The sequence below is a fragment of the Pseudoliparis swirei genome, chromosome 24 (genome assembly GCF_029220125.1).
Source record: "Pseudoliparis swirei isolate HS2019 ecotype Mariana Trench chromosome 24, NWPU_hadal_v1, whole genome shotgun sequence".
Lineage (NCBI taxonomy): Eukaryota > Metazoa > Chordata > Actinopteri > Perciformes > Liparidae > Pseudoliparis > Pseudoliparis swirei.
The window spans coordinates 8,863,456-8,885,601 of record NC_079411.1 but is presented as its reverse complement, the minus strand read 5'-3'; the positions used below and the strand labels follow the sequence as shown (position 1 = coordinate 8,885,601).

Sequence of the window (22,146 nt, the reverse complement as noted above, 5' to 3'; positions counted from 1 at the left end):
TCCCCAAGAGTTCCAGGAAATGAATAATGCAGATGTGTTCCATACATATCTGAAATCCCCTACAATAGCAATCAAACAATTGTAATGTATCAATTAGGACATTTTTCAAAGTAAAAGTCCTAAATGTTTAAAGAAATCTGTAATTTCTTTAATGTTTGAGTTGCTTTATATATGTATTTCCTCATAGTCCTAGGCAATAATGCTACACAATGAATAGAATGCTTCAATCGACACCGTGATCGGTGATCGGTATTATCGGATCGGCAGATACTGATTTCAGTGATCGGTGATCGGCACCAAAAAACCTGATCGGTGCATCTCTAATCAATATATATTAATGTTCAGACGTGTGAGGGATGTCCTCAACAAACATCAAGCAGAACTAGTGGTTAGTTCTTCGTGGTGGATGAAGGAGATGATAAAGGTTTTTACGGAGGCAAGCCACGGAGATAAGCCCCGCCCCTCACAGAGCGTTGCAACGCGTATGGCGTGAATACGGCAAATGATCGAGTAAACTGACGCGTTTTGGGGCGACGCAACAAATGGCGTCGCTTTTGGTGTGAACGTAGCATAACTGAGAAGTTCGGTGACCATAGCAACAGTAGCTCAGGGATAATCCACTATCGCGTATACACCGAGATTTCACAAAATGTTTAGTCGTGGAGAAGTCGTGGAAACCCATTGGTCAAGAGGTGTATGAACCCTGATTAAATACGTGCTGTCGTCATACATTTGAGTTGGAAAAACCTTCAAGCTACACAAGAGGAAATGTAAAGAGTTCTTAAAAACAAAAGTTTGCTCAGTCTTAACCAGATACTCTAAATAAGAACCTCAGTGTTAAAGTTGTTTCTTCTTCTGTGGTTCCAGAACGGGGTGATCAAGGGAGTGTACCCGGCCAGCCCGTCCTCCTGGCTCTTTGTCGTCATAGCGATCCTGGCCACCATGTACATGCGCTCGGATCCCAGCATGGGGCTCATCAAGATGATCCAGCAACACCTGCCACTCAGGTACACCGCGGGGACCACTGCCGTCACCTTTCTGAAGGGATTGTTTCGTTTTAATCGGGGTTGTATGATATGCTTTATCGTAAAATCAATATCGATTTCGGTGTTTGGTATTTTTTTAACATCTTTATTCATCGGACGACTCTTTCTGAAGCCGCTCTCTACGCTGCTTCATCCAGCGGCTACCAGACTATTCACAGAGCTGCCGGTCTACCGCCGCCTCACTCGGTTAGTGTGTGTAAATGTGTGACTCCGGCCTCACCCTTAACACACTTAAGTCACACATTAACACAACACACACTAACAGGAGTCTGGCAGCTCTGAATAGAGAGTAAATACCGGCTTCACATCCTCTCCGACGAATAAAAACATTCTAAATATAGAGTAGACATAAACTGATGTTGTGTTTTTTCCTCCTTATCTTGTTTCTATAAACTGTGTAACAGTTTAGCTCCACGCCTTCCTTTTTGTAATAGTTGTTTTCATCCTGTCACACCATCTCGTCAGTCCAACTCCCCTCACCTGCCTCTGATCACCTCGTTAGTCCCTCATTCCCTTCACCTGGTCCTCACGCCCTTCTCACCTGCAGCCCCTCCCCTCATTAGTCCCTCACTATTTAGCTCCCTCACTTCCACTTGTCCTCTGCCAGTTTGTCTTGTGTTTTCGGGCCATGTTCTCCAGCGTTATTTGAGTATATTCCTGACCTGCCTGCCCTGACCTCTGATTCTCTGCCCCGCCCCTTTTTGGACTTGTTTGCTTCTTCGACTGATCTCCTGGTTTTGACCCAGCCTGTTTCCAAACAAAGACAGTCATCTTTGTTACTCCTGTCTGAGTCGTGCTTTTGGGTCCACTCTAATAGCGTCGTGACAAACTGGGGTCTGACAAATACTGTATACATCTACTCTGAATAAGTACCTCGCACAACCCCATTCAAGTTATTGGAAACATACTTATTTTTAAAGATGGAGATGGCTTCTTTTTTCTTTTTTGACGAGACATTCACAATCGGCTGGAAGTTCAAATATCCACAAATTGGCGTCTTGGCATTGCCACGTTGGAGCTTTTTAAAGGTTGATTTAAAAGTAAATGTCGTCGTCTGTATCGATGGAAATGACAACTTTTAGGTTCTCGTACATAGCAGACATTCATTTTACGAAGGTTTACATTCTCAAAACGTTTGTCCGGCATCTCGGACGTTCACATTCTGCAGAAATGGAAGCGACCCCGTCGGTTCCCTCCATCGCGCCGCGCGCTCACGCTCCACAGATATCAGCCCGTCGGCGCTGTGACTGGCCTGAAGTGTTCAAAAAGCTGTTCAGGAACAAGCTGGTAAAAAATGAACCAAATGAGTTTTATTTATTACTATTATAGATAAATATACCAGTATTGTATTTGTGGTATCATATCGTATTCATAGAATTGTATAAAATTCTGGTATCATGATATTTCTGGCAGGTATCGTATCAAAGTTGTAGTGTTGTCGTGACAACCAGGTAGAGGCCGAACAGACTCAAGGCTCAGACTCAAGGCTCAGACTCGAGGCTCAGACTCGAGGCTCAGACTCAAGGCTCAGACTCGAGGAACAGACTCAAGGCTCAGACTCGAGGAACAGACTCGAGGCTCAGACTCGAGGCTCAGACTCGAGGCTCAGACTCGAGGAACAGACTCGAGGCTCAGACTCGAGGCTCAGACTCGAGGCTCAGCAGAGCTCACGAGTCCTTGAAGACTTATTCAGGATAATAAAGGAAGTTGGTTCATGAATGACTCACCATCTTATTTATAATGACTATGTATATTTGTTATTATTATTATTATAAGCGCCCGAGGAGGACCTATTGTTCTGTAAATTATTATTACCAAAACTGTTTTTGGATGAGTTTAGAATGGTGGTCAGAACAATCAACAATAGTCAATAATAATCAACAATCTATTTGACAAATTTCCCCATGGGGATTAATAAAGTATATATCTATCTATAGACAGTAGTTATAAACACTTGAGGCTTCCTCAAGTGTTTATAACCCCCCCCCCCCCCGCGGTGTCACCGTTCCCCCCTCATGAGTTTGCAGGTGTGTCATGAGTGTAGCTTGCGCTCCGTTTTTTCAATGTGCTGCCAGCTGAAGGCGACGGCGCCACTTAAAAAATTCCACGCTGTCAGATTCTGGTGGGGGGGGGGGGGGGGGAGGAGGAGGAGGAGGAGGAGGAGGAGGATCATCATCATCATCGGCCGGTCCGAACAAACCCAGACAGGCATGAGCCACTCTGTTGCAGCGAGGGTGTGGTACCTGCACTTGAACTATCGCCTACTTCCCTAATTGTGTACTTACAACACCATCGACAAACACACACGACACTCTTGGCGTTTCTCAATATGCGTTCTTGTGTGTACTTTCCTCTACTTGTGTCCTCGTGACTCGTGTCTCGTCATCAGTCGCAGCCCGAGTACTTGTTCCAATTCAAAGTTCGCTTCTCGCAAAGCACGGTCAAAACGCCCGGATGTGACTTGATCCTCCCACTTTCCGGAGGATGCATCAGAGGAGACTTGTGCGTACTCTGGCCGGCCGATATCCCAGAATGCATTTCACCAGCAACCGGAAACAATAGCGGAGGAGAAAATAACATAGTTGACTTTTTATAAATACTACTGTTGTTGAGTCACGGAATGTAATTTTATGATGTTTTCAGGCGAGAAGTTAGTAGTTTAAAAATTAAATCTGTGGTCGGTTTGTTATGATTCAGCCTAATAAAGATCTGTGCCGTAGATTTGAGGTTCTGCTCGCGGGACCACTGAGCTCTGCTCCGCCGGGCGGTCAGCGCGCTGTGTGGCCGCCGAGAGGAGCCTGATGTCGGCAGGACTTTTTCAAATGCTCCGCTGGCTCTGACGTCTCCGTAGCGGCTAAACATGAGATATAATTCGGTTTGGAGGATCTAACGAGCACAAAGAGTTTATTATTTATTCACAGATAACGTTACATCAGTTTGACTGAGTGTTAAGATTCATAAATTAATATTTTAATTACATTTTCACGTTGAACTCATGGTGTCTTTTTACTTTTGACCGAATTGTTTGCAATTACATGTGTAATATAACTATATATACATACATATATATATATATAAATATACATGTATGTATGTAACATATTTATTATATATACATATTCATATATAATCTAAATATTTATAAATACATATTTTTATTTTGTACACAATATTAATTCAATTATATGTGTATGATTATTTTATTTTAAATTGTGTGTATATAAATTTATATATATTTATATATATATACATCTATATATATCCACATACATAATCCAAAATAAAATAATTATATTTAAAGTATAATGAAAAAAGCAGGGTTGTCATTTTTTTTTTAACTGTAAAAAATAATTTACAGTGAATAATTGGAGTAAACTCATGAGCAAGAACAGCTGATGTGGTGACGTCATCAAGTCAGCTGCTGTTCCAATCGCAGAAAGACCGTCCTCCCGTCCTCCGGAGTCTGGACTCCCAAGTCCAGACTCCAAAAGAACACAAGTCTGTACTCGGTGTACTTTGAATTGAGAAACGCCGACTGTGTGGCTTCTAAACGGCTCCAGTCAGACCACCGCGACAAGATCTCTAAATCAATATTATGTTTTTTTATTTTTTATTGCACACCGTTATCACCGTAAAGAAGGCGTGTGGGAGTTTAATTTATATCTGATGTTTCTGTGATTCTGGCTTTCTGTCCGTTGGCAAGAAGCTGTTTTGACTCCCGTTAAATTACTGAGTCACCGACGACACTTTTTTTGTCCAAATGTCCCCGTGTCCCGGCGGTCGGTGGATACGGTCGACCGCTGCGGCGCCGGTGTTTAGTCAACAAGCTGTTTGCGTCACTGCGTGTAAAGCAAAATGTAACCAGTAAAATACAGAGTTGTGCGTTGACTGAATTGTTGTTTATTATTGAAATAATAAACACAGAAACAGTGTAAATAGAGAATTAGGTTCTACTGTATAATGTATGCAGCTTATAAATATAGAATTATTATTGTATTTAACTGTCAGCTAAAATGACATTTAATGTAATTTAATTGTATGGTCACTGATGTTTGAACCATTTATGTTCCGATATTGATGGATCCCTAACTTAATGAGGAACCCACCATGTTACATTATAAATAAGTTTTATTTTTTTATACTTTATATTTTATTTAGGTATTTTTTACACAAATACAACCTTCAAAAGTAAGAATGAATAATAATAATAAAACATAAAAATGAGTACAAATAAAGTAAAAATTAACCATGCATCTGGCCAAGAAGGGCCATAAGGAAACACAAAAATAAAAAAATGTAAGCAGTTAGTTAAAATAATTATAAATAAGGAAGCAAAAAAAATCACAGATTTTCTGATTGACTGACAACGTTGATGAAGTGTTGAATGAATGCATTTTAACGGAATATTTAGTTTCCCTTAAAGGGTACCTGTAGTGAAAGCGAATATGTAGCCAGATCAAAAGATAATGTGTTTCTAAAGGTTATTCATGCACTGACGGTCCAGTATTCAATAACAATACGTAGTTTAGGCTGTTCAAAGTCCTCAACTCCGACATGCGACATTGCACTGGAGCTTGAATATGTCGCGGGTGGTGTGACGTCAGATCGTTGATAGATCGACAGCCAGCCACAGCGGATGTGTTCAGATACCAATATAAACAACGTCGAGCGCTCGCAAACAAATGCTGAGAGATTGATAATATGGACGATGAAAGATTGTCTGATTCAGCAACTGGATACTTGTTTGAACCTTTAAAAGCAGACTATCCCCATTTAGTGAATTGTGACAGCGATGATAGCGATGATTCTGATGAAGTTGATGCCGAAGGACCGCTGGCTCCAGATGCTTCACCGTGCGGACCGTGCACGCAAGTCGGCGGACGTTTGGTGCAGTTGTGGAAATGTGTGCCACAAAAAACAGACAGAGTGCATTTGTTGTAAAGAGCACGAACTTATGTCCGATGATATAGTGTCATTAGACCTCATCTGCTTCACACAAAAGAGTGAGCTTGATAGCTACATCGCGCATAAGCCAGCGCTGGAGATGTCTTTCATTGATGCAATGATCGGCCGACATGTTCGGGGGCCTGCACCGAGGAGAACTGTCAAATCGGTAAGTTTGCCAGTTGTTTCATGTAGGCTAATTTGCGATCACCAGAGTTGGTGTGATTATTACTAATATTCTGAATATATTCACCTTTATTCTCCCATAAGCGAGAGGCCTAACATTTGCCTGCATACTATCGCCCATGATTATGATGATCCTTTAGCATAGACTAAGAAGCCCATACTTTATATAGCGGTCTCAGTAGGCCGCGCACCATGGAGGCCGCGGTATATCGAATAAGGCCGCGTCCGCTGCCCGTGTATCGTGGCATTAGCAGTATCTCCATTGATTTTGACCATATAGATTGTGTAATTCTTCAACTTGGTCCGGGCCTGATATCCCAACATTTCGGCTTGCATGTTTCTCTCATAGCAATCTGGATCGAAGTGATCTTCACATACCACGGAGTTTCTGCTGAATGTAAATGTTTTTAAAGTATGCCCGGTTCCTAAATTGTGCAGCCACTTCTTCGCGAGCACCTTCTTTTCCTCTGTACTAGGTTTGGGCACGCAAAATAACTTTTTAATCTTGTGAGTCCGTTTATTATTTAGACAACCGAACGCCTTGCACTGCGCCATCTTGGCGTGAACTCCAGACGTGAACTGGTTTGAGGCCACCGATCTATCCCAAGAAGCAACGCGTGTAGAAGTGGCTCCGGATTGGCTGAATTCCTTTCAACGACTCTACGTCATAGTGACCTCTGACATGAGTAAATAACTGGCAATATGTCTGCGCACTGGAGCGTTCACGGACTCGGAATGTTGACAAAGAAATGTAAAGCCTCGGGCTATGCGTGACTTGTTGACAATAGCGGCGGGGAAAATATGATTTATTTTATGCGCCTAATGGATGTAGCACGTTGTTGTTTTGGGCTACAGGTACCCTTTAAGTCACACATTAACACAACACACACTAACAGGAGTCTGGCAGCTCTGAATAGAGAGTAAAGACCGGCTTCACATCCTCTCCGACGAATAAAAACATTCTAAATATAGAGTAGACATAAACTGATGTTGTGTTTTTTTCCTCCCTGTCTTGTTTCTATAAACTGGGGTCTGACATCTACTGTATACATCTACTCTGAATAAGTACCTCGCACAACCCCATTCAAGTTATTGGAAACATACTTATTTTTAAAGATGGAGATGGCTTCTCTTTTCTTTTTTGTCGAGACATTCACAATCGGCTGGAAGTTCAAATATCCACAAATTGGCGTCTTGGCATTGCCACGTTGGAGCTTTTTAAAGGTTGATTTAAAAGTAAATGTCGTCGTCTGTATAGATGGAAACGACAACTTTTAGGTTCTCGTAAATTGCAGACATTCATTTTACGAAGGTTTACATTCTCAAAACGTTTGTCCGGCATCTCGGACGTTCACATTCTGCAGAAATGGAAGCGACCCCGTCGGTTCCCTCCATCGCGCCGCGCGCTCACGCTCCACAGATATCAGCCCGTCGGCGCTGTGACTGGCCTGAAGTGTTCAAAAAGCTGTTCAGGAACAAGCTGGTAAAAAATGAACCAAATGAGTTTTATTTATTACTATTATAGATAAATATACCAGTATTGTATTTGTGGTATCATATCGTATTCATAGAATTGTATAAAATTCTGGTATCATGATATTTCTGGCAGGTATCGTATCAAAGTTGTAGTGTTGTCGTGACAACCAGGTAGAGGCCGAACAGACTCAAGGCTCAGACTCGAGGCTCAGACTCGAGGCTCAGACTCGAGGCTCAGACTCGAGGAACAGCAGAGCTCACGAGTCCTTGAAGACTTATTCAGGATAATAAAGGAAGTTGGTTCATGAATGACTCACCATCTTATTTATAATGACTATGTATATTTGTTATTATTATTATAAGCGCCCGAGGAGGACCTATTGTTCTGTAAATTATTATTACCGAAACAGTTTTTGGATGAGTTTAGAATGGTGGTCAGAACAATCAACAATAGTCAATAATAATCAACAATCTATTTGACAAATTTCCCCATGGGGATTAATAAAGTATATATCTACCTCAAGTGTTTATGACCCCCCCCCCCCTCCCCCCGGTGTCACCGTTCCCCCCTCATGAGTTTGCAGGTGTGTCATGAGTGTAGCTTGCGCTCCGTTTTTTCAATGTGCTGCCAGCTGAAGGCGACGGCGCCACTTTAAAAATTCCACGCTGTCAGATTCTGGTGGGGGGGGAGGAGGAGGAGGAGGAGGAGGAGGGGGGGGCCGGTCCGAACAAACCCAGACAGGCATGAGCCACTCTGTTGCAGCGAGGGTGTGGTACCTGCACTTGAACTCTCGCCTACTTCCCTAATTGTGTACTTACAACACCATCGACACACACACGACACTCTTGGCGTTTCTCAATATGCGTTCTTGTGTGTACTTTCCTCTACTTGTGTCCTCGTGACTCGTGTCTCGTCATCAGTCTCAGCCCGAGTACATGTTCCAATTCAAAGTTCGCTTCTCGCAAAGCACGGTCAAAACGCCCGGATGTGACTTGATCCTCCCACTTTCCGGAGGATGCATCAGAGGAGACTTGTGCGTACTCTGGCCGGCCGATATCCCAGAATGCATTTCACCAGCAACCGGAAACAATAGCGGAGGAGAAAATAACATAGTTGACTTTTTATAAATACTACTGTTGTTGAGTCACGGAATGTAATTTTATGATGTTTTCAGGCGAGAAGTTAGTAGTTTAAAAATTAAATCTGTGGTCGGTTTGTTATGATTCAGCCTAATAAAGATCTGCGCCGTAGATTTGAGGTTCTGCTCGCGGGACCACTGAGCTCTGCTCCGCCGGGCGGTCAGCGCGCTGTGTGGCCGCCGAGAGGAGCCTGATGTCGGCAGGACTTTTTCAAATGCTCCGCTGGCTCTGACGTCTCCGTAGCGGCTAAACATGAGATATAATGAGGTTTGGAAGATCTAACGAGCACAAAGAGTTTATTATTTATTCACAGATAACGTTACATCAGTTTGACTGAGGGTTAAGATTCATAAATTAATATTTTAATTACATTTTAACGTTGAACTCATGGTGTCTTTTTACTTTTGACCGAATTGTTTGCAATTACATGTGTAATATAACTATATATACATACATGTATATAAATATACATGTATGTATATAACATATTTATTATATATACATATTCAAATATAATCTAAATATGTATAAACAATATAAATACATATTTTTATTTTGTACACAATATTAATTCAATTATATGTGTATGATTATTTTATTTTAAATTGTGTGTATATAAATATATATATATATCCACATACATAATCCAAAATAAAATAATTATATTTAAAGTATAATGAAAAAAGCAGGGTTGTCGTATTTTTTTTGACAAAAAAATAATTTACAGTGAATAATTGGAGTAAACTCATGAGCAAGAACAGCTGATGTGGTGACGTCATCAAGTCAGCTGCTGTTCCAATCGCAGAAAGACCGTCCTCCGGTCCTCCGGAGTCTGGACTCCCAAGATCAGACTCCCAAGTCCAGACTCCAAAAGAACACAAGTCTGTACTCGGTGTACTTTGAATTGAGAAACGCCGACTGTGTGGCTTCTAAACGGCTCCAGTCAGACCACCGCGACAAGATCTCTAAATCAATATTATGTTTTTTTATTTTTTATTGCACACCGTTATCGCCGTAAAGAAGGCGTGTGGGAGTTTAATTTATATCGGATGTTTCTGTGATTCTGGCTTTCTGTCCGTTGGCAAGAAGCTGTTTTGGCTCCCGTTAAATTACTGAGTCACCGACGACACTTTTTTTGTCCAAATGTCCCCGTGTCCCGGCGGTCGGTGGATACGGTCGACCGCTGCGGCGCCGGTGTTTAGTCAACAAGCTGTTTGCGTCACTGTGTGTACAGCAAAATGTAACCAGTAAATTACAGAGTTGTGCGTTGACTGAATTGTTGTTTATTATTGAAATAATAAACACAGAAACAGTGTAAATAGAAAATTAAGTTCTACTGTATTATGTATGCAGCTTATAAATAGAGAATTATTATTGTATTTAACTGTCAGCTAAAATGACATTTAATGTAATGTAATTTAATTGTATGGTCACTGATGTTTGAACCATTTATGTTCCGATATTGATGGATCCCTAACTTAATGAGGAACCCACCTTGTTACATTATAAATATAAGTTTTATTTTTTTATACTTGATATTTTATTGAGGTATTTTTTACACAAATACAACCTTGAAAAGTAAGAATGAATAATAATAATAAAACATAAAAATGAGTACAAATAAAGTAAAAATTAACCATGCATCTGGCCAAGAAGGGCCATAAGGAAACACAAAAATAAAAAAATGTAAGCAGTTAGTTAAAATAATTATAAATAAGGAAGCAAAAAAAATCACAGATTTTCTGATTGACTGACAACGTTGATGAAGTGTTGAATGAATGCATTTTAACGGAATATTTAGTTTCCCTTAAACCAGATATTATTCCACTCATGTTGGGAGGGGGGAAAGAATGAATGGATCTTCCCTGTTGAGCCAGCAGGTGGTGCTGTTGCACTTTCAAAGTCTTTCCTTGTGTCTTCTCACATGAGGGAACGTGCCCATGGGAATAGATCTTCTCATGCATATTTATTTTTCTTTTGCTCGTTTAAAGATATTAACATCTTGAATGAATCGGCATTGTCTGCTGTCCACACCTCTGTTATTGTCTCGGTCTCTTCGCTGCCTGCGGTGTGACGGCCCTCTGCTGGCGGTAACGGTGCACTTGTTTTCTCCTCCCGTCGGCAGCCTCCACATGTCGCTCAGCGCCCAGGGGCAGACCATGCTGTCGGCGCTGGTCTTCAGCACCCTGCTGTGGCTCTCCCTCATCCTGGCGCTCCGCTTCTGCCTCAAGCTGCTGCTCTCCTACCACCAGTGGATGTTCGAGCAGCACGGCCGCGTGTCCAACACCACCAAAGTCTGGGTGGTGAGCTCCTTGGTTACCACACAGATCTGTCGTGGTTGTTGTCATAGCATGAACAAAAAAAGACAGTTTAAAGACATATAATCCTCTTATATTCTTAGTTAAAAATCCCAGTATAATATGTTGTAATTGTGTGGGGGATTTAAAACTTCCCCCCCGTATTTACTTTCACACTCAAACTTCCCGAAGAACGTTTTTCAAGAGGTCCATCTTATCGTAACACCGATGAAACTCACGCTCACTACATTTTGAACTCTCACAGCACTGTTGGAAGTCATTCTATAAAGAAACCTTTCAACCTAAATCCTTCACACTTGTTTCAAAGCCATGAAGTGAAGCACGTTTCAGTTTGAATCGTGTTAAGATGAGATGACGCTTTTATTAATTCAAGCTTTCATTTGGGTTAAACGCAGAGCATTTAAAGGCTACAGTCAAAGTCATTAAAGAAATACAGTCGCAAGACCTTTGAAGTTACCAATCTAAAGCTGACTTAAAGCTGAAAGAATAATTAACTTATTGCCGAGTGAAACAATCATATCAGCGTTTCTATTGGCTCGAAGCCAACACTGGTGGGACCGGTGTTTGTTTTTGCTTGGAGCAAAACGTGACCTTTTCTTAATGACGCAGCACAGAGAACAACAATCGACAGACAGACGGCGTGTTAGGTCTGTTAGATGTTGAAGTGTCTCTAGAATCTTTACGACCCCTCCCTCCCAGACTCTGCTCAGGTTGCTCTCGAGCAGGAAGCCGCTGCTCTACAGCTATCAGACCTCGCTGCCCCATCTGCCGGTTCCTCCCATCAAAGACACAGTGAGCCGGGTGAGTGGACACACACGTGAACACAGGAAACAGGATGTGTGTGTGGTGTGTATATATGTATGTGTATATACATATATGTATGTATTAGAGATGCACCGATCAGGTTTTTTGTGCCGATCACCGATCACTGAAATCAGTATCTGCCGATCCGATAATACCGATCACCGATCACGGTGTCGATTGAAGCATTCTATTCATTGTGTAGCATTATTGCCTAGGACTAGGAGGAAATACATATATAAAGCAACTCAAACATTAAAGAAATTACAGATTTCTTTAAACATTTAGGACTTTTACTTTGAAAAATGTCCTAATTGATACATTAAAATTGATTGATTGCTATTGTAGGGGATTTCAGATATGTATGGAACACATCTGCATCATTCATTTTCTGGAACTCTTGGGGAAATCTATTTACAGGACTTTTTTAAACATACAAAAGTCAGACTTATTTTTATAAACTCTTCCTTGGTCCAGTAACATGTTTTAATGTTAGCATAATTTAAGCTAAATCTCAGAAACGATCTCTAAAGATACAAAATCAGTTCATTGTTTACTTTTATATGTTAGTGTATGATTTGTCGACATCTTATTTTGAAAAACGGATGTTGTTTCACGTGGTTCTTTCCGCTAACTTTGCAAAACCGGATGTTGTCACTTAAATCCTTCCGCTAACTTTATCAAAACCCTCGAACAAAATTAATATTTCAAATATTAATCATTATTTCTAACCTTGTCAATGTCTTAACTATATTTTCTATTCAATTTTCAATTCATTTGATAAATAAAAGTGAGTTTTCATGGAAGACACGAAATTGTCTGGATGACCCCAAACTTTTGAACGGTAGTGTGTATATATATATATGTGTCTATATATATATGTGTGTGTGTATATATATATATATATATTTATCAGTGTTTCCCCTACCATCGCGCGGCAGAGCGATGCGCGCGCTGGCATCGGAGCTCTGCCGTGATGCGCGCAGACACATCCGCGCACACGGGTGAGCACACTCTCACTCTCTCTTTGTTTTTCTCTTTCTCTCTCTCTCCCTCCCTCTCTCAGTATCTGAAGTCGGCGCGCCCTCTGTTGACCGATCCTGAGTTCAAACGCATGACTGAACTGGCCGAGCGGTTTGAGTCCACCCTGGGGAACCGGCTGCAGCGCTACCTGAAGCTCAAAGCGCTCTGGGCCACCAACTACGTGAGTGTGACGGGTTCACCGATCAATAATCCATCGAGACCGCCGCAATCCTGCGGCAGTTTCCGACAGTTCGTCGTGTTTCAAAAAAAGTTCATCGCGTTTTCACTTACCATTTTTGTTTTTTCAACATGGAGCATGTTGAAATGTTTATCTCCTTCCTGCATCTAATTGTTTCCCTCCTTTGTTCTTTCTTTCCTTCTTTTAATCTTGTTCAACTCTCACGCTCTGAAACGCAGGACCACATCAAACTGTTCTGTGCAGAGTTCTAAATGCCCCAGCTCATTTGCATACCAGGACATATAAATGTCACACATAAATAAATACAGAAATGTAGAAATAGATTTATTTAATGATGACCTGTTTAGGTATAACTTATATATATTTATTCTAGTGCTGTGAAAAATAACGCGTTAACTCAGTTAATTCAATTACAGGTTTAACTAGTTATTTTTTTTAACGCATTTAACGCATGCGCAGAATGAGCTTCAATCCGTCTGTTGTTGGTCGTCGGACGAAAAAAGTCACTTGCAAAATGAGCTTCCAATACACCACTTCAATCTGAACTCTGTCCGCTCTCATGCAGACGGTCTGTTCATCGGTAATGATCCTTCCGCAGGTTCACCTCCGGAAACCTTGTTGCGACTTTTACTTCCTGTAGATCAGGGTCTCAACACGTCGATCGCGACCTGCCAGTCGATCGCGGCGTAGTGTCGGTAGATCGCATGACATTAAAAAGATTGGCCCGCCCCTGACATGTTCTCTATAGCACGTCTTTGTTCTTTTATTAAACTAAACGTCTGTTGTTGATCGTATCTCCACAGCAGCATGTCATTTCTGTCTCTTCGCGTTGCGTTAACACTTATTGATCTCCGTCTCGCGCGCGCAGAGCTCCGTGCGCGCGCATCGGGACCGAGCAAAAAAAAGTCACTTGTCAATCTGTCCACCTGTCCGGGCCGGTGAGGTTTCAGCTTTGCAGCGGTGTTCCCGCCGTCCCTTTCATCACGGCCCAGTTCATGAAGAAAACCCACACAGTCAGTTTGCCTCAGCAGCTGCTAGAGGAAGACTAGAGGCCTTTAGATTGTATCATGGTGGAGTTAATGGTTGACAAACAAGAGAAACATGTTCTGTTTAACCCTCCTGTTACCTTTACATTTACTAACATATTTTACCCTCGGGGTCAATTTGACCCCAGCAATTAAAACCTCCAGAAAATTATTAGAATTAATATTGCTTCCCAAGTTTAAGTGTGAGGTACTTTATGTTTGTTTGTTGACTACCTAAATAGCCCTTTAAATAAATAAAAAAGTTGATATTTCTTATGTGAAAAACAGTGAAAAAACAGTGAAAAACAGCCTGGGGTCAAATTGACCCCAAAGAACACCGACATTAAACATTGAATGGGGTCAAATTGACCCGAAAGGTAACAGGAGGGTTAAACATTCTGTTTAGGATGAAGATGTATTAATGTTCCATATGGAAGAAAACTGCTAAATAACTGCTGAGTTGCAGCACCATTGTATAGAAGAATGTATAAATGTATATATCCGTCTTTTGTCATAAATCTCTATGTTCTCACAAAATATACCGAGAATATCGGTAATATGTGATTAATCATGATTAATCCACAAAAACCTGTGATTAACCCGATTAAAAATTTTAATCGTTTCACAGCCCTAATTTATTCCTGTATTTATTTAAACATTTATTGAAGCATGTATTTCTATATTTATTACCTTCGCATTGAAAATGCGGAAGGTTATGTTTTGATCGCCATTTATTTATTTATATGCGTGTTATTCGCATAACAAAAAAAGTTTTAAACCGAATCGCATGAAATTTGGTGGGATGATTGGTTATTATCCGGGGACCATTTGATTAGATTTTGGGATCAATTGGGTCAAAGGTCAAGGTCATGGATAGGTCAAAATCTTCTTTTTTTACCATAGCACGGTCAATTTTTATCCAATTGGCATGCAACTAATGCCAAAATGATCAGAATTCAATGCCCAATCTTGTGATATGCGAAGGTATGCACTCTACCGAGTGCCCATTCTAGTTTCTGTATGTATTTATATATTTATTTAAACATTTATTTATTCCTTTATCTATTTATGGATACATTTATATAAGGATTTATTTATTCCTGTATTTATTCATGCATTTATTAATTAATTAATTTATTCTTAATTAATTTTCTGTCCTCCATAGTATACACCAATACACACTGCAGCAAATGTACGTCTCCATTCTCTTTTCTACTCTTTACTACATTGACAAGGACGTCAAAGTCTTTTAAGACAAAAACTCTCAAAGTATTTACCCAAAAGAAAACATAACTTTTAGCCTTTCCCATAATCAAAAAAGAAGAAGAAAGTCCATCTTGTCTCCTGCTGGTGACTAATACTCAGCAGAGCGTTCTCGAAAGCTTTAATAATGTCTATGTTTTTACAAAAACAAAACTGAATCACTCCCTGAACACTCTGTACAGGGAGTGATTCGTTTTAGTTTTTTCCTATTTTTATGAATAACTTTTAATTTCCCGTGGTTCCAGGTGAGCGACTGGTGGGAGGAATACATCTACCTGAGGGGCCGCGGCCCCATAATGGTCAACAGCAACTACTACGGCATGGTAACCGGCTGCCGTCTCCCAACTATTACAGCTTTGAGAAATAAACACACACACGTCCTCCATTTCTCCATGCCATCAAAAGTGTCAATATTTTTGTTGGTTTTTATTCTAACTTAATTCCGTGTATTTCGTCTCAGGACTTCCTGTATGTGACCCCGACCCCGATCCAGGCGGCCAGGGCGGGCAACACCATCACCGCCCTGCTGCTGTACCGCCGCAAGGTCAACCGGGAGGAACTCAAACCGGTGCGTGTGCGTGTGCGTGTGCGTGTGCGTGTGTGTGTGTGTGTGTTGGGGCAGATGACATGTTTGCAAGGAGTCTGGAATACGCCAGTGTAGCCTTAACATCTCCATTATTATCTTAGTCGTCACTCTTGATGTATGTATACCACAAGAGCAAGAGGTTCATTGGAGACACAATTTTGAGGGATTTGGTGCAATGAGTGCAAATAAATAACATTTATTTTTACAATCAACACTTGACACGGTAGCACAAAATGTAAACCGTACTTTGGTGTTTAATTTCTACCTCTTTACTTAAGATTTAAATTAAACATCCTTTTTTTTAACTTTACAAAATGTACCAAAACACTGGCGACGAGGAAGATAATGACAAGAATAAATATGAACGGTATTTAAATCGCAAGTTCCGTATGTAAATAAAACTGTTCTATGAATCTTGAATGACCGCCAGAGTTCTGACTGATGACACCGGAACTCTATTGTTATTAAGACTCTACCTTTGCGCGAGACGGAAGACATCCGGTGCTCGGCACCGCCAGAGGCTCGTGATGACATATATCAAGAGTGGATGAAATGGATCATACCCTCTAAAATAAAAAGGGCTGACAACAAGTGGATGGACCCAACTTTGTCTTGAGGCAATAGTTAAAAGTTCAGAGCGAAGATGATTTTAAGATGACTCAGCGGATGAGGCTGGATGGATGGATGGATGTTTGGTTTTGGTGTTGAGCATCATGAAATGCTTTGAAGCTGCAGAGCAGCGATGTTCGGGCTCTCGCCCCTGGCACAGGTTGTCCTGCATGGAGTGACGCTGGATGCTTCATGCGTGGCTCTAGACCAGTGACTTTCAACCACCAGGGTAAAAAATATATTTTATTTTGTTGTCACAAAAATACCTGTAATCTAGTGGCTGGCCTTAGTAATTGAATACTCCTCTGTGCCAGTAGGTGGCGGTAGGTATCACAGTAATTACATGAACATTTAAGATAGTAGAATTAAAGGATGGAGAAATATTTAAAAAAGAACTCCGAACTGGCATTTTGTAATAGTTTTGGTGTTGCTGTGCCACAGGATTTTAATTCTTATAAAAAATGTGTCTGACATGCAACATTCAGTGTGTTTTGGAGTACGACAAAAAAAAATGCACCAAAAGAGCTCAAATAAAAATTATAGGAATAATAATAAAATCCTTACAATTTCAATAGGGTCTCGGTGCTCGGACCCTAAATATACTATATATATATTAATGTAGCTAGTAGAGCAGAGCAAGAAGAAAGGTGGAGTAGGATTATGCATTTTATTCTAGTGGGTATTTCTTTCTTTTAAGTGATTAATCAGAACAAAAGTTTCTTATCTTTTGTTTATTGAAATCGGTCCAATATTGAACAAAAACGCTGCAGCTGCTGAAGCGGCTGCGATGTCCTCAGTCGTTGATGTGCGTCCATCTAAAGTGATTTTTGCTGACAGGCTCAGATTGTTGTTGTTGTTGTTGGCTGACAACATTGTGGACAGGATCCAATGGGACAAATACAACAACACATTTGTCTCTTTACCTTTTGGCTTCATTCTGACTTTTCCCACCGAGTCTCGCCTCAAGGAGAAGTCTGGTTCTTGAATCTCGACGAGGAAAAAGGAAAGCGAGAGTCTGGAGAGAAGTCCGGTTGTTTTCCAGAGCACAGAAAGCGTAGCTTACCTAAAACATCTCCAAAGTCACGGCTGAATATTTAGCTGATTTCTGAAAACAAGACTTCTCCTCGAGCGCCGCAAACCGGGCCGATCGAGCGAAGGGGAAAAAAAGGTTTCACTTCCGTGTGTCTATATTGTTGTCCGACCCTGATAATAACAATCTTCATCGTGATCGTGTGGCCGTCGTGCGCAAAATAGACAACAACGATAGACGTGGCTTCCTCTGTGTGTCAGAGTCGTGTTCCAGGAACGGTCATCCCCCTGTGTGCCGCCCAGTGCGAGAGGATGTTCAACACCACGCGCACACCGGGAGTCGAGACTGGTAACACACACACACACACACACACACACTCTTTACTGCTCCAGATGAGTCCCACTTCTTCACGTTTATTCGATGTGATCCTGCTGAAATCTCATCTCATCATATATAGATATATATATTACTGTTAGAGCTGATGATGTGATGATGGATAACCTCCACCTTCTCCTCCACAGACGTGCTCCAGCACTGGCAGGACAGCGAGTTTGTGGCGGTGTACCACAAGGGCCGTTTCTTCCGCCTGTGGGTGTACACGGCGGGCCGGCTGCTGTCGCCCAGGGAGCTCGAGCACCAGATCCAGAGGATCCTGGACGACCCGTCCGCCCCGCAGCCCGGAGAGGAGAAGCTGGGAGCGCTCACTGCCGGAGAAAGGTAGGAACACGCACGCATGGCGGGGCGTGTACGGGGATGTATTTGCTTTGTGTCTCTTTCTGCAGAACGCACATCGTTAATATCTTCACGCCGGCTGAATGCGGCGCACTGCGGGGCGGTTTACTGCCGTGTTATTTATGAAAACTGGTGTATTTCTTTATTTAGAGAATTATTTGTTATGCTTTTTAATTCTTGTGCATCTGTAGGGATTTTCACTTTTTCTTTATGTATACATAAAAAAGTGAAAACATTTCCCGATTTTAGATTTCTATCTATTTCTATTTATACTTCATTTTTTTTATGCTGTGTTAAGGGATTTCTTTTTCAATCTACAGCCCAGCTCTCAAAATGTTAGATTTTATCATGTTATTCGCCAGATTGAGCCGTTTTCTCAGGTTTGTCTTTTGTTTTTGCATCAAAATGAATGTTTTTGCTCATCACTCACGTATCCTAAAAACTTCAAAGCACTTAGTCCAGATACGCATTCATATGGTTAAAATTCTGAAAATGAATGAATATTTTTCCCGCTGATTTTAGTAAACTATCTAAAGTAGGAATATAATATAAATAATACGTAGCAAATGTATCATAGTTTTAGAAAGGGGACTTTTTGTTACAATTGGGAGCTGCTTAAAAAAAATATCTCACTGCACAAAAAACTAAACTGTAAAATAACGTTAATACACAATGTGATGTTGTTTTGAACACAGGCATGTTTTTTCTTCTGAGGGCATCAGAGTGATTCTTGAGCTCTCCACTACAACAGAATATAAACATATTAATCCCCAGTGGGGAAACTCATGTGTCACCAACAAGTCATACAGACAAAAAATAGACACAACAGACAATAAACACGACAAGAAACACACAAAACTAGAAAATGCCCCTTAAAACACCACCGACAGAAAGATGCTGAATCTAAGAAAATCACAAGCTGTTCATTAAAATGTAATTTAATTGAATTGGCCAAAGCAAGAAGGGTCTTGTCGATGTGTGTGTGTGTGTGTCTGTGTTCACAACGTACACACACACACTTCTCCAGCCGGATGTGTTTGCAGATCGTTGCACACGGTGGATGTTCATGTCATTTATCTCATCTTATCTGATCCTCTTTTGAGTCGTCTTGTGAAACAGAACACGAGAGCCGAGCAGTTGGGATAAACACAGGAGGTCCACTCGACCTTCGCTCAACCGCCGCCTCGTTGGTGTTAAGGCGACGCGTGAACTCAGTTTGGGTTGAATCACTTCACCACATGTGTTCATGGCGCACGGCGCTGGGGTTCTGTTCCCCGCCGCTTTCACATTACGGCGTTTCTGTAACGAGATTGACGACGAGGACGAGGACGAGGACGAGGACGTGTGTGTGCGTGTGCGTGTGCGTGTGCGTGTGCGTGTGCGTGTGCGTGTGCGTGTGTGCGTGTGTGTGTGTGTGTGTGTGTGTGTGTGTGCAAAAGCCAGAGTTAGCTCATGTCGATGAAAAGGACAGAAAACAGTTTTTCCTTTTTTGTGTCTAAAATAATTGAACGGCGGAACCCTGGATGTTATTTACTTAAACAAATCAAAAATGTTGATTTAAACTGTTTGAATGCACGTTGTTGTTTTCTTCGTTTCTTTCTGCCGTCATGTGGTGTCGGATCCCGTCCCGTTTAGTTTTTTCAAGTTCAGCGTGTCCTCTTGAGTGATGATCTGCATTCATCTGATCTGTGACGCAGATTTGATGAGTTGCAGCTGAGCGTCACGTCTCAGTGGGATTGATAATATCTATGGAGTTGATCTCGTTCCGGGAAAAGATGAAATGCATCACTGCCAACAATTCTAAGAGAGAAATGAGTCACACGGTCGCCTGGAGATGATTCCCTCTGAGCACAATTTGAAGGGGGTAAAAAAAGAAACATGTATATCTTCCGATTCAAATCTCTTCTCCTCCTCCTCCTCCTCCTCCCTCAGGGTTCCTTGGTTCCACACAAGGGAGCAACACTTCAGCTCCGGCATCAATAAGCGATCGCTGGATTGCATCGAGAAGGCGGCCTTCTTCGTGACGTTGGACGATGAAGAGCAGGGCATGCGCGGCGAGGACCCGGTCGGGAACCTGGACCGCTACGCCAAGTCCCTGCTGCACGGGAAGTGTTACGACCGGTGAGTGAGGACACACAGGAAGTGAATTAGATGTGCGTTGGGAACGCAACCGCATGCATACGCTCTCTATAGTATAGGAATTCCGTCTGCCTTCGAATCCCAAAATAACCCCTGATGACGCCCCGGCAGCCTCGAACACCGTGAAACACTTGTTTCTGGATCTTAGGAGACGTGAAACAAGTCCAACGATAAGACACAGGGGCGCAACATCGTGGCAAAAATAACCATCATCCCCAAAGTAATGAGGACAAAGCATGTTAGACTGGTGGAGCCTACGTCACGTCAACTTGTGTGAGAAACTGTTGTATAGAATTCCCTTGTTTTAAAGTTTTTTGTCAAATAAATTCAACTTTATTCAGAAACGAGGCCACAGTGAGTAAAATGTGACTGAGGGTTTAATAAAGAGTCAATGTTGAAAACCTGAGCACGGCCTCATCAACCTGCTGCCTGGAGGAGGCACGACTAATCCTGTGTGTTTTATTGGACTTTTACCATTAAAAACATATATATATTAGGGCTGTCAGCGTTAACCCGTTAATCTATGCGATTAATTTGGCCGCGATTAACGCACTAGAATATTTTAACGCAACTTTGTTTACTTCCGGTGTGCGTTGAAGTTTTTACACTCCTCTGAGTGTCAAACCGCGGCAGTACGGTTTAACACTGTTTCCGTTTTTAAAACGATTATTTCTCCGCGAAAATACGGAGCAGAAATCATTTTAAACTCGTGGATGAATCAGTCGGGTTTCCTCCTGCTCCTCCTTCCTCCCGTCTCCCCCTCTGATACACAGAGGAACGGAGGGCGACGTGTCGGGTGACGCGGCGCGGAAAGAACTCGTCACACGAAACCTTCACCGTGATTTTTCAATCCGTTTGTTTGTCAACATTTTGCGAAAAAAACAACCAATGAACACTCAGTAAATCACAAAGGACCTCCCACCTCACAGGTGAGGCTCTATAGCAGCCTGTCAGTCAGAGAACCAGAGAACACGGCGCGAAGACAATGAGGCTCATTTCAGAGCTGAGATTGTTCTGGAATGTTTGATGTAGAACACGTGGGGGTGTGTCACATGCAAAAGACTTTAAACGGTGAATTTAATTTATTTTGTAAAATGTATAAAATGCCCCCAGCCTCCAGAGGGTTAACGTGACATATGTGAATGTCAGTCAGTTACCAAGGCCACTGGTTCTGCTGTGTTCAATGTTAAAGATGACAGGACCAATGGGGTCTCAATATACTTCTTTTTTTTTACTCATCTGGATGTTTCACTGAAGAAACAATTTATCATCCACGATATTAAATACCTCGCTGGCACTTTATATGCAGGAGCCTCTTTGAAAACACAGCTCTGTGTGAAGTTTGGTCTTTAAAAAGAAGAATAAAAAAAAATCTTTTATCACGATTAATGAATTTCAAAATGTGCGATTAATTAGTTTTTAAAAAATTTCATCGATTGACAGCCCTAATATATATATTGACTTGCACACCTTTTTTTTAATGTTTTCAAATCTTTATTCAAATATAATACATTAAGTATATGTAATGAGCACATTTTTACACATTTCTGAAACTCACAGCTTTTTTGTTCGCCTGTGAGATATTGTTATTATTATTATTATTATCTTTATTTAAAAGGGACCATGTAC

At 41.4% G+C, this 22,146-nt stretch overlaps 1 protein-coding gene across 1 annotated transcript in view; it reads left to right on the top strand.

Annotated features, from left to right (window-relative positions):
- Positions 1 to 22,146, top strand: part of cpt1a2b (carnitine palmitoyltransferase 1A2b) — a 47,659-nt gene that overhangs the window by 15,234 nt on the left and 10,279 nt on the right. Inside the window, exons 3-11 of the mRNA XM_056408692.1 lie at positions 868 to 1,007; positions 10,918 to 11,095; positions 11,810 to 11,911; positions 12,978 to 13,115; positions 15,667 to 15,744; positions 15,882 to 15,989; positions 17,907 to 17,994; positions 18,168 to 18,363; positions 20,311 to 20,499. Coding sequence (XP_056264667.1) covers positions 868 to 1,007; positions 10,918 to 11,095; positions 11,810 to 11,911; positions 12,978 to 13,115; positions 15,667 to 15,744; positions 15,882 to 15,989; positions 17,907 to 17,994; positions 18,168 to 18,363; positions 20,311 to 20,499 — 1,217 coding nt within the window. The remainder of the gene's footprint in view (positions 1 to 867; positions 1,008 to 10,917; positions 11,096 to 11,809; positions 11,912 to 12,977; positions 13,116 to 15,666; positions 15,745 to 15,881; positions 15,990 to 17,906; positions 17,995 to 18,167; positions 18,364 to 20,310; positions 20,500 to 22,146) is intronic.